The sequence below is a fragment of the Salvelinus fontinalis genome, unplaced genomic scaffold, assembly GCF_029448725.1.
Source record: "Salvelinus fontinalis isolate EN_2023a unplaced genomic scaffold, ASM2944872v1 scaffold_1633, whole genome shotgun sequence".
NCBI lineage: Eukaryota > Metazoa > Chordata > Actinopteri > Salmoniformes > Salmonidae > Salvelinus > Salvelinus fontinalis.
This window is the reverse complement of record NW_026601842.1, coordinates 20,001-32,872: the sequence shown is the minus strand read 5'-3', so window position 1 is coordinate 32,872 and position 12,872 is coordinate 20,001. Positions and strand designations below refer to the sequence as shown.

Here is a 12,872-nt window from a genome sequence, read left to right as displayed (position 1 = left end):
GCAATAGTGAGAGATGTGTGTGTGTGGTCACTCACGCAGAGTACTCTGGTACAGTGTCTTGGAAGGAAGGCAGGTCGGTTACATACTCGGTGTAAAGCCACTTGACCTTGAAGTGAAGATTCATGTAGTCAGCACTCTTACACAGACGGTGCTTCTCATGCTCTGAGGACAGAAACACACACACACGTACACGCACACGCACACACACACGCACACACACACACACACACACACACACACACACACACACACACACAGTTAGCCTCTGTCTATCCTACACTCCCTGGTCATGCCTGGGGAACACACAACTGTCCCTGAGGGGATGGACTGCTCTGTCCCAAACTCTAATAATGTATTAGCCAATAAATTTATTGATCCCATCTGCTTAGCGAAGACGGCAGGGAAAGACAAGGCTGTGTTGGAGTCAGTGTGTTTCTGTTATGTGCTGTAGTCAAATCACATTTTATTAGTCACATGCGGCGAATACAACAGTAGACCTTACAGTGAAATGCTTACTTACGAGCCCTTAACCAACAATACAGTTTCAAAAAATACAGATAAGAATAAGAGATAAAAGTAACAAGTAATTAAAGAGCAGCAGTGAAATAACAATAGCGAGACTATATACAGCCGGGTACCGATACAGAGTCAATGTGCGGGGGCACCGGTTAGTTGAGGTAGTATGTACATGTAGGTAGAGTTATTAAAGTGACTATGCATAGATGACAACAGAGAGTAGTAGTGGTGTAAAGAGGGGGTGGAGGGGCACTGCAAATAGTCTGGGTAGCCATTTGACTAGATGTTCAGGAGTCTTATGGATTGGCGGTAGAAGCTGTTTAGAAGCCTCTTGGACTAGTCAGTGTGGTTCTGTTATGTGCTGTAGTCAGTGAATTTCTGTAGTCAGTGTGTAGTCAGTTTATATTCAGTCTGTAGTCAGTGTGTAGTCAGTGTATATTCAGTCTGTAGTCAGTGTGTAGTCAGTGTGTTTCTGTTATGTGCTGTAGTCAGTGTGGTTCTGTTATTTGTGTCTGTTATGTGTGTAGTCAGTGTATATTCAGTCTGTAGTCAGTCTGTAGTCAGTGTGGTTCTGTTATGTGTGTCTGTTATGTGTGTAGTCAGTGTATATTCAGTCTGTAGTCAGTGTGTAGACAAGGTAGACTTTGCTGTAAAACATATTATTTTTCTTTCCTTGTTTAGTGGTACTGAGCTCAAAGAGTTGCTCCCTGTTACTAATCTCCCTCTAAAGGCCACTGAATGTGGGTCTAGCTTTTGTCTGCCTGTTTTAGGGACCACCCGCTGTTGACATCTGGCTGCTTACATTTTTCATGCCATGTAACATTGGTGCCCACTCGACGTTCGGAGGTGCTAAGTACTCTCGGCCAGCAAACGCTAGTCTAGACTTGGTCACCCCCCATGGATAACACAGCTCAAATCATTACAGGCATTCACTGGGAAATGGCTTAGTGGTCGACAATAAGAGCACAGCAAAAGTGATCAACCCAAAGACACACACACACACACACACACACACACACACACACACACACACACACACACACACACACACACACACACACACACACACACACACACACACACACACACACACACACCCCTTACCAGCATAATGTCTAGTCTACGGACCAGATTGTTTCGGGAGCTGAGATGGCGACACAAATAAGAGACAAACAAAACATGAGAGAGAAGAGAAGGAGAGTACAAGACGGAGAGAAAGAAAGAAAAAGAGTCAGAAAGAGAGGGGAGAGAAAGGAGAGAGCAAAAGAGAGAAAAGACCAAATGGCAGCAGGAAACAAGACTAAGGACAGAATGGCAGCAGGAAACATGACTAAAGACAGAATGGCAGCAGGAAACAAGACTAAAGACAGAATGGCAGCAGGAAACATGACTAAAGACAGAATGGCAGCAGGAAACATGATAAAGACAGAATGGCAGCAGGAAACATGACAAAAGACAGAATGGCAGCAGGAAACATGACTAAAGACAGATTGGCAGCAGGAAACATGACTAAAGACAGAATGGCAGCAGTAAAAATGCCTAAAGACAGAGTGGCAGCAGTAAAAATGCCTAAACACAGAATGGCAGGCAGGGCACATGACTAAGGACAGAATGGCAGGCAGGAAACATGACTAAGGATGGCTGGCAGGAAACAATGAGTGAAAGATAATAATGGGAAGAGAGAGATGATGTGGGGAAAGAAACAAGAAACAAAAGGGAGACGATAATGAGACTCCTAAACAACAGAAGCCCTCTGGAGTCAGCATCAACCACATCTAACATGTCAGTCCCTCTGGAGTCAACATCAACCACATCTGGAGTCAGCATCAACCACATCTGGAGTCAGCATCAACCACATCTGGAGTCAGCATCAACCACATCTGGAGTCAGCATCAACCACATCTGGAGTCAGCATCAACCACATCTGGAGTCAGCATCAACCACATCTGGAGTCAGCATCAACCACATCTACCATGTCAGTCCCTCTGGAGTCAACATCAACATCAATCACATCTAACATGTCAGCAAATGTTAGCATGGGACATGTATGATAAACAACAGTACTACCATGCTACATAGTGGTACTAGTGTGTAAAGGGGCTATAGATAAGCGACTACTGTCACACAGACATACACACACACACACGGCCACCATCAACCAGTCAGTACATATGCACACACACTCACAAAGTTGTCTTACCTTCTAGGGCATACTTCATGTCCTGAGCGAACAGTGTCCACATGACCTCACCACTGACCTTCCCCACGTTGAGCTCCTGAGGAAACCTGGGAACACAGAGGTCAGAGGTCAGGGGTTAGGGTCACAGACCAGTTAGACATGCTGAATTAACCGACAGGATTTATATATACAGTGGCAAGAAAAAGTATGTTAACCCTTTGGAATTACCTGCATTTCTGCATAAATTGGTCATGAAATTTGATCTGATCTTCATCTAAGTCACAACAATAGACAAATAGACAAACCGTCCCCTTAAACGAATAACACACAAATTATTGTATTTTTCTTGTCTATATTGTATGCATCATTTAAACATTCACAGTGTAGGTTGGAAAAAGTATGTGAACCACTAGGCTAATGACTTCTCCAAAACGTAATTAGAGTCAGGAGTCAGCTAACCTGGAGTCCAATCAATAAAATGAGATTGGAGATTGGTTAGAGCTGCCTTGCCCTATAAAAAACACTCAAAAAATGTTTGTTTGCTGATCTCAGAAGATCAAAGACTAAGAATTGTTGACTTGCATAAAGCTGGAAAGGGTTACCAAAGTATCTCCAAAAGCATTGATGTTCATCAGTCCACGGTAAGACGAATTGTCTATAAATGGAGAAAGTTCAGCACTGTTGCTACTTCCCTAGGAGTGGCCGTCCTGCAAAGATGACTGCAAGAGCACAGTGCAGAATGCTCAATGAGGTTAAGAAGAATCCTACAGTGTCAGCTAAAGATTTACAGAAATCTCTGGAACATCTCTGTTGACGAGTCTACAATACATTAAACACTGAAACAAGAATGGTGTTCATGGGAGGACACTACGGAAGAAGCGCTACTGGCAAAATATTCTGTTGACAGATGAAACTACAGTTGAGTTGTTTGGAAGGAACACACAACACTATGTGTGGAAAAAGAAGGCACAGCACACCAGCATCAAAACATCATCCTCAACTGTAACGTATGATGGAGGGAGCGTCATGGTTGGGGCTGCCTTAGGGCCTGGACAGCTTGCTATCATCGACAGAAAAATGAATTCCCAAGTTTATCAAGACATTTTGCAGGAGAATGTAAGGCTATCTGTCGGCCAATTGAAGCTCAACAGAAGTTGGGTGATGCAACAGGACAACAACCCAAAACACAGAAGTAAATCAACAACAAAATGTTTTCAACAGAAGAAAATACGCCTCAAAGTCCTGACCGCAACCCCATTAAGATGCTGTGGCATGACCTCAAGAGAGCAGGTCACACCAGACATTCCAAGAATATTGTGGCACTGAAACAGTTTTGTAAAGAGGAATGGTCCAAAATTCCTCCCGACCGTTGTGCAGGTCTGATCCGCAACTACAGAAAACATTTGGTTGAGGTTATTGCTGCCAAAGGATGATCAACCAGTTATTAAATCCAAGGCTTCATATACTTTTTGCACCCTGTAATGTGAATGTTTACACGGTGTGTTCAATAAAGAAATGAAAACGTATAATTGTGTGTTATTAGTTTAAGCAGATTGTGTTTGTCTATTGTTGTGACTTAGATGAAGATCAGATGACATTTTATGACCAATTTATGCAGAAATCCATGAAATTCCAAAGGATTCACATACTTTTTCTTGCCACTGTATATGTGTGTGTGTGTGTGTGTGTGTGTGTGTGTGTGTGTGTGTGTGTGTGTGTGTGTGTGTGTGTGTGTGTGTGTGTGTGTGTGTGTGTGTGTGTGTGTGTGTGTGTGTGTGTGTGTGTGTGTGTGTGTGTGTGTGTGTACTGACTGATTAATGATGGGTGTGTAGGAGTTATTGTCTTCTTCTATGATGGAGACGATGAGGGTGATGAGTTTCGGCCAGAAGTCCAGGTTGTGGATAGTAGGCCCTGTCTCTTCTGGCTCCTTCTTCACTTCCTCCTCTTCTTCCTCCTCCTCATCTTCTTCCTCAGCCTCCTCCTCTCCCTGTTTCTTCTCCTTTTCATTCTTCTTCATCTCCTTTTTGTTCTCTGGCTTGGGCTGTGGGAAAGAGAAGGGAATTAGCCATTATATTACTAATGTTTTTATTACATTTTTTAGACCAGTGGTTCTCAACTGGCTTTGCCTCAGGACCCAAATGGAACCAGATTGTCTCAGTCGTGACCCAATATTCGCATCGCAAAAAATTATCAGTAAAACTCAATCTGAAAAAAATATTTTAAATGCTATATTGATAATAAATGTAGCAATTATATGACAAGAGGTTAGCTAGTGTTAGCGGTATCTAACAAGGTTAGCTAGTGTTAGCGGTATCTAATAAGGTTATCTAGTGTTAGCGGTATCTAATAAGGTTAGCTAGTGATAGCGGTATCTAATAAGGTTAGCTAGTGTTAGCGGTATCTAATAAGGTTAGCTAGTGTTAGCGGTATCTAATAAGATTATCTAGTGTTAGCGGTATCTAATAAGGTTATCTAGTGTTAGCGGTATCTAATAAGGTTATCTAGTGTTAGCGGTATCTAATAAGGTTAGCTAGTGTTAGCGGTATCTAATAAGGTTAGCTAGTGTTAGCGGTATCTAATAAGGTTAGCTAGTGTTAGCGGTATCTAATAAGGTTAGCTAGTGTTAGCGGTATCTAATAAGGTTAGCTAGTGTTAGCGGTATCTAATAAGGTTAGCTAGTGTTACAGGCCTGCACTCAGAAATAGTTATTATTTATAAGCTTAGTATTCTTCCTGATTGTACTCACAGGTTCTAGGGCGGGCTGGAACTGTCTCATGTAGAGGTCTATACAGTTGTTAAAGATGTACTCGTAGGTGGAGTTACCACAGGCCTTCACACAGTCTCTCACCACATGGGCTGCCTTGGGGGGGTTCTGAAGTTCCAACACCTGGCCACACGAGGGAGACAGAAAGAAAGTCAGACAGAGAGACAGTCAGACAGAGTGACAGTCAGACAGAGAGACAGTCAGACAGAGTGACAGTCAGACAGAAAGAAAGTCAGACAGAGAGACAGTCAAACAGAGTGACAGTCAAACAGAGTGACAGTCAGACAGACAGACACTCACAGAAAGACAGTCAGACAGAAAGACAGTCAGACGCAGACAGACAGTCAAAGACAGAGAGACAGGCAGACAGAGAGACAGGCAGAGACAGAGAGACAGACAGAGACAGAGACACACAGACCCAGAGGAGAGACAGACAGTCATACCTTGAGACAGACCCACAGGGGAGACAGTAAGACAGACAGACAGACAGACAGACAGACAGTCAGTCAGACCGAGAGACCGTCAGAAAGACAGACAGACCCACAAGGGAGACAGAGAAACAGATAGACAGTCAGACAGAGAAACAGACCCACAAGGGAGACAGAGAAACAGTCAAACCAAGAGGCAGATGACAGAGAGACAGACGCACAGGGGAGACAGAGAGACAGTCAGTCAAAGAGACAGACAGACAGACAGACAGACAGACAGACAGACAGACAGACAGACAGACAGACATCAAACAAATGTAAAGTGCATTTAAACACCTGAACACAGTAAAACACATAACAGTTTCAACTGTTCTGCCTGCGGCTATGGAACCCTGGCCTGTTCACCGGACGCGCTACCTGTCCCAGACCTGCTGTTTTCAACTCTCTAAGACAGCAGGAGCGGTAGAGATACTCTTAATGATTGGCTATGAAAAGCCAACTGACATTTACTCCTGAGGTGCTGACTTGTTGCACCATCGACAACTACTGTGATAATTATTATTTGACCATGCTGGTTATTTATGAACATTTGAACATCTTGGCCATGTTCTGTTATAATCTCCACCCGGCACAGCCAGAAGAGGACTGGCCACCCCTCATAGCCTGGTTCCTCTCTAGGTTTCTTCCTAGATTTTGGCCTTTCTAGGGAGTTTTTCCTAGCCACCGTGCTTCTACACCTACATTCCTTACTGTTTGGGGTTTTAGGCTTGGTTTCTGTACAGCACTTTGATATATCAGCTGATGTAAGAAGGGCTATATAAATACATTTGATTTGAAATTTGATTTGACTTAGGCTACTGTATGTGAACATTCATACCAATGAACGAACTATAAACTACACGCACACACAGACACACAAACACAAACACCACAAGCTCCCATCCCGCTGGATCAATATAGCAAGTCATCTTGGTGTAAACTGTTATTGTCCAGCCTGCAGTGCTGAGGTCAATTCAATTATTGGAATTCCATTTCATTCATTTTTTTTCTGTGAGCTCAATGCGCACATCGCACCGTTTTTCTGTAGAGATCAATCAGATCAAGCGCGAACTTTGCGATGTAGCAGGGAAGCCAATATTCAAATACTAGCGCAGAAAAACGTGGTAATTGACAACACTAACCTTTCCACTTAAACCCCCCCCACCTTCCAGCATTGGGGGAACATGCGCGTATAGCTCTCTAAGGTCTGCAATGACTGACATTAGGAACTGATGATGCGCTACCCAATTTAGAAATTGCACCTCATGCATTCTACTATTACAAATGCCAAGAGTAAGTTGAAAGCTGGATAGAGTTCCTTAAAAACATTTTTTTTTTAAAAGGCAGATCCCTCACGCCCCACAGTTTAGGAACCACTGGTCAACATGATAAGATTTTTACGGATAAAAGCGAGAATGTTTTTATTTGTCAAACGGCAGTCAAGCATCGATCATCATGTCACCAGAATCAGACCATAGATATTTATTGGAAAGGAGCGTCAATATCACCATGCGCTTCCAACACCCTGTAAAGTTAATACATTATTTCATTATCTGTAGCCTAATAAACTGCATGGTATCCCGAGTTGTAGTGGGAGGACCACACAGCATGTCATCACGTGACTCCCAGCACTACCAGCACTACCAGCACTACCAGCACTACCAGCCTGACAGCACTACCAGCACTACCAGCACTACCAGCACTACCAGCCTGACAGCACTACCAGCACTACCAGCACTACCAGCACTACCAGCCTGACAGCACTACCAGCACTACCAGCACTACCAGCCTGACAGCACTACCAGCACTACCAGCACTACCAGCACTACCAGCACTACCAGCACTACCAGCACTACCAGCACTACCAGCCTGACAGCACTACCAGCACTACCAGCACTACCAGCCTGACAGCACTACCAGCACTACCAGCACTACCAGCACTACCAGCACTACCAGCCTGACAGCACTACCAGCCTGACAGCACTACCAGCACTACCAGCACTACCAGCACTACCAGCCTGACAGCACTACCAGCACTACCAGCACTACCAACACTACCAGCACTACCAGCCTGACAGCACTACCAACACTACCAACACTACCAGCACTACCAGCCTGACAGCACTACCAGCACTACCAACACTACCAGCACTACCAGCCTGACAGCACTACCAGCACTACCAGCCTGACAGCACTACCAGCCTGACAGCACTACCAGCACTACCAGCACTACCAGCACTACCATCCTGACAGCACTACCAGCACTACCAGCACTACCAGCACTACCAACACTACCAGCACTACCAGCCTGACAGCACTACCAGCACTACCAGCACTACCAGCCTGACAGCACTACCAGCACTACCAACACTACCAGCACTACCAGCCTGACAGCACTACCAGCACTACCAGCACTACCAGCCTGACAGCACAGGAACGATCAACCGTGTGTGTGTGTGTGTGTGTGCGTGCGTGCGTGCGTGCGTGCGAGTGTGTGTGTGTGTGACACTAAGACTTATTTCATTACCTTCATTCTGAAGAAGGTGATGCTAGTCAGCAGATCCACAGTAGACGTCAGGTCCTGCAGACGAGGCTTACTACTGGCTGGGAAGTTATTCTGATGGGGGGAGACAGGGGAGAAGGAGGAAGAGTTGGGAGAGAGGGGAGAGAAGGGAAAGAGGGGATTGAGGGAGAGAGGAGGGAAGAGTTGGGGAGACGGGAGATAGGGGAGTGAGGTAGTGAGGGAGAGAGGAGGGAAGAGTTGGGGAGACGGGAGATAGGGGAGTGAGGGAGTGAGGGAGAGAGGAGGGAAGAGTTGGGGAGACGGGAGAGAAGGGAGAGAGGAGAGAAGAGTTGGGGAGAGAAGGGAGAGAGGAGGGAAGAGTTGGGGAGACGGGAGAGAAGGGAGAGAGGAGGGAAGAGTTGGGGAGACGGGAGAGAAGGGAGAGAGGAGGGAAGAGTTGGGGAGAGAAGGGAGTGAGGGAGAGAGGAGGGAAGAGTTGGGGAGACGGGAGAGAAGGGAGAGAGGAGGGAAGAGTTGGGGAGAGAAGGGAGTGAGGGAGAGAGGACGGAAGAGTTGGGGAGACGGGAGAGAGGAGGGAAGAGTTGGGGAGACGGGAGAGAAGGGAGAGAGGAGGGAAGAGTTGGGGAGAGAAGGGAGTGAGGGAGAGAGGACGGAAGAGTTGGGGAGACGGGAGAGAAGGGAGAGAGGAGGGAAGAGTTGGGGAGAGAAGGGAGTGAGGGAGAGAGGAGGGAAGAGTTGGGGAGACGGGAGAGAAGGGAGAGAGGAGGGAAGAGTTGGGGAGAGAAGGGAGTGAGGGAGAGAGGAGGGAAGAGTTGGGGAGACGGGAGAGAAGGGAGAGAGGAGGGAAGAGTTGGGGAGACGGGAGAGAAGGGAGAGAGGAGGGAAGAGTTGGGGAGAGAAGGGAGTGAGGGAGAGAGGAGGGAAGAGTTGGGGAGACGGGAGAGAAGGGAGAGAGGAGGGAAGAGTTGGGGAGAGAAGGAAGTGAGGGAGAGAGGAGGGAAGAGTTGGGGAGACAGGGGAGAGAAGGGAGAGAGGAAAGAAGAGTTGGGGAGAGAAGGAAGTGAGGGAGGGGGGGCAGAGAAGGGCAGAGGCTCCATGGGTAAGTCAAGGAGTAGGCTTAGTCTATGTACAAGCCCCCATAGACATAACACATCTACTGTTCTATGGACTGGTCTAGACTGTCAGGGTGAAGGACCTTTATAGACTGGTCTAGACTGTCAGGGTGAATGACCTTTATAGACTGGTCTAGACTGTCAGGGTGAAGGACCTTTAGACTGGTCTAGACTGTCAGGTTGAAGGACCTTTAGATGGGTCTAGACTGTCAGGGTGAAGGACCTTTAGACTGGTCTAGACTGTCAGGTTGAAGGACCTTTAGACTGGTCTAGGTTGTCAGGTTGAAGGACCTTTAGACTGGTCTAGACTGTCAGGTTGAAGGACCTTTAGACTGGTCTAGACTGTCAGGTTGAAGGACCTTTAGACTGGTCTAGACTGTCAGGGTGTTGTTTAGTATGTGTGTTTAGACCTGAAGTGACTATATGGATATGTGGTGACTGTTACAGGGATAGATCTATACTTGTTTGGTTTCTCCTATGGTTTTACTGTACATGTTGAATAGGGCGGCAGGTAGCCTCGTGGTTAGAGCGTTGGACTAGTAACCGAAAGGTTACAAGTTAAAATCCCCGAACTGACAAGGTTAAAATCTGTCGTTCTGCACCTGAACAAGGCAGTTAACCCACTGTTCTTAGGCTGTCATTGAAAATAAAAAATTGTTCTTAGCTGACTTGCCTAGTTAAATAAAGAATAAATAAATCCAGATGTCATGAAGATATACACTACCGTTCAAAAGTTTTGGGTCACTTAGAAATTTCCTTGTACTGGAAAGAAAAGCCATTTTTTTGTCCATTACAATAACATCAAATTGATCAGAAATACAGTGTAGACATTGTTAATGTAGTAAATGACTATTGTAGCTGGAAACGGCAGATTTTTTATGGAATATCTACATAGTCGTACAGAGGCCCATTATCAGCAACCATCACTCCTGTGGTCCATTGGCACGTTGTGTAAGCTAATCCAAGTTTATAATTTCAAAAGGCTAATTGATCATTAGAAAAACCTTTTGCAATTATGCTAGCAAAGCTGAAAACTGTAGTGCTGATTAAAGAAGCAATAAAACTGGCCTTCTTTAGACTAGTTGAGTACCGTATCTGAAGCATCAGAATTTGTGGGTTGGATTACAGGCTCAAAATGGCCAGGAACAAAGTACTTCCTTCTGAAACTTGTCAGTCTATAAATGTTCTGAGAAATGAAGGCTATTCCATGCGAGAAATTGCTAAGAAACTGAAGATCTCGTACAGTGCCTTGCGAAAGTATTCACAACCCCTTGGCATTTTATCTATTTTGTTGCCTTACAACCTGTAATTAAAATATATTTTTTTTGGGGGGGGGGGGTTGTATCATTTGATTTACACAAGATTTACAGAACTATATTTTTTATTGTGAAACAAACAAGAAATAAGACAAAAAAACAGAAAACTTGAGCGTGCATAACAATTCACCCCCCCCCAAAGTCAATACTTTGGAGAGACACCTTTTGCAGCAAATACAGCTGCAAGTCTCTTGAGATCTATAAGCTTGCACATCTAGCCACTGCGATTTGCCCATTCTTCAAGCAAACTGCTCCAGCTCCTTCAAGTTGGATGGGTTCCACTGATGTACAGCAATCTTTAAGTCATACCACAGATTCTCAAATGGATTGAGGTCTGGGCTTTGACTAGGCCATTCCAAGACATTTAAATGTTTCTCCTTAAACCACTCGAGTGTTGCTTTAGCAGTATGCTTATGGTCATTGTCCTGCTGGAAGGTGAACCTCCGTCCCAGTCTCAAATCTCTGGAAGACTGAAACAGGTTTCCCTCAAGAATTTCCCTGTATTTAGCGCAATCCATCATTCCTTCAATTCTGACCAGTTTCCCAGTCACTGCCGATGAAAAACATCCCCACATCATGATGCTACCACCACCATGCTTCACTGTGGGGATGAATTTCTCGGGGTGATGAGAGGTGTTGGGTTTGTGCCAGACATAGCTGGCCAAAAAGCTCAATTTTAGTCTCATCTGACCAGAGTACCTTCTTCCATATGTTTGGGGAGTCTCCCACATGCCTTTTGGCAAACACCAAATGTGTTTGCTTAATTTTTTCTTTAAGCAATGGCTTTTTTCTGACCACTCTTCCATAAAGCCCAGTTCTGTGGAGTGTCAGGCTTAAAGTGGTCCTATGGGCAGATACTCCAATCTCCACTGTGGAGCTTTGCAGCTCCTTCAGGGTTATCTTTGGTCTCTTTGTTGCCTCTCTGATTAATGCCCTCCTTGCCTGGTCCGTGAGTTTTGGTGGGCGACCCTCTCTTGGCAGGTTTGTTGTGGTGCCATATCCTTTCCATTTAACGGTGCTCTTTGGGATGTTTAAAGTTTCGGATATTGTTTTATAACCCAACCCTGATCTGTACCTCTCCACAACCTTGTCCTGACCTGTTTGGTGAGCTCCTTGGTCTTCATGGTGCCGCTTGCTTGGTGGTGCCCCTTGTTGAGGGGTGTTGCAGAGTCTGGGGCCTTTCAGAACAGGTGTATATATACTGAGGTTATATGACAGATCATGTGACACTTAGGTTGCACACAGGTGGACTTTATTTAAATAAGTATGTATGTTACGCCTGTCGTTGGTAGAATGACCGAAACAAAGGAGCAGCGTGGTAGGCGTACTTTTTCTTTATTTAAATGCTCCACCAAAAAAACAATAAACAACTCAACAAACGTAAAGCTTAGGAGTGCAACACATGCAACAAACAAAGACAAGATCCCACAACTGAAGGTGGGAAAAAGGGCTGCCTAAGTATGATCCCCAATCAGAGACAATGATAGACAGCTGCCTCTGATTGGGAACCATACTAGGCCAACAAAGTAAAGAAAACATAGATATACAAAAACTCAAGTACCACCCTGACCTAACCAAAATATAGAGAATAAACAGGGATCTCTAAGGTCAGGGAGTGACAATGTGACTTCTGAATGGAATTGGTTGCACCAGATCATATTTAGGGGCACCACTTATTGAAATACGTTTTTTTTTTCATTTCACCGCCAATTTGAAGTATTTTGTGTATGTCCATTACATGAAATCCAAATAAAAATCTATTTATATTACAGGTTGTAATGCAAAAAAATACGCCAAGGGGGTGAATACTTTTGTGAGGCACTTTACAACACTGTGTACTACTCCCTTCACAGAACAGTGCAAACTGGCTCTAACGAGATTAGAAAGAGGAGTGGGAGGCCCCGGTGCACAACTGAGCAAGAGGACAAGTACATTAGAGTGTTTAGTTTGAGAAACAGACGCCTCACAAGTTCTCAACTGGCAGCTTCATTAAA

The 12,872-nt window shown here is 45.0% G+C and overlaps 1 protein-coding gene across 1 annotated transcript in view; it reads right to left on the bottom strand.

The window, feature by feature from the left end:
* Positions 1-35: 35 nt before the first annotated feature.
* The window catches only part of LOC129849684 (protein unc-13 homolog B-like), a gene marked incomplete at its 3' end in the record, with an annotated part of 31,593 nt that continues 18,756 nt past the window's right edge, over positions 36-12,872 (bottom strand). Inside the window, exons 5-9 of the mRNA XM_055916494.1 lie at positions 8,454-8,543; positions 5,442-5,582; positions 4,507-4,736; positions 2,717-2,802; positions 36-162 (exon numbers count right to left, since the gene is read on the bottom strand). Coding sequence (XP_055772469.1) covers positions 36-162; positions 2,717-2,802; positions 4,507-4,736; positions 5,442-5,582; positions 8,454-8,543 — 674 coding nt within the window. The remainder of the gene's footprint in view (positions 163-2,716; positions 2,803-4,506; positions 4,737-5,441; positions 5,583-8,453; positions 8,544-12,872) is intronic.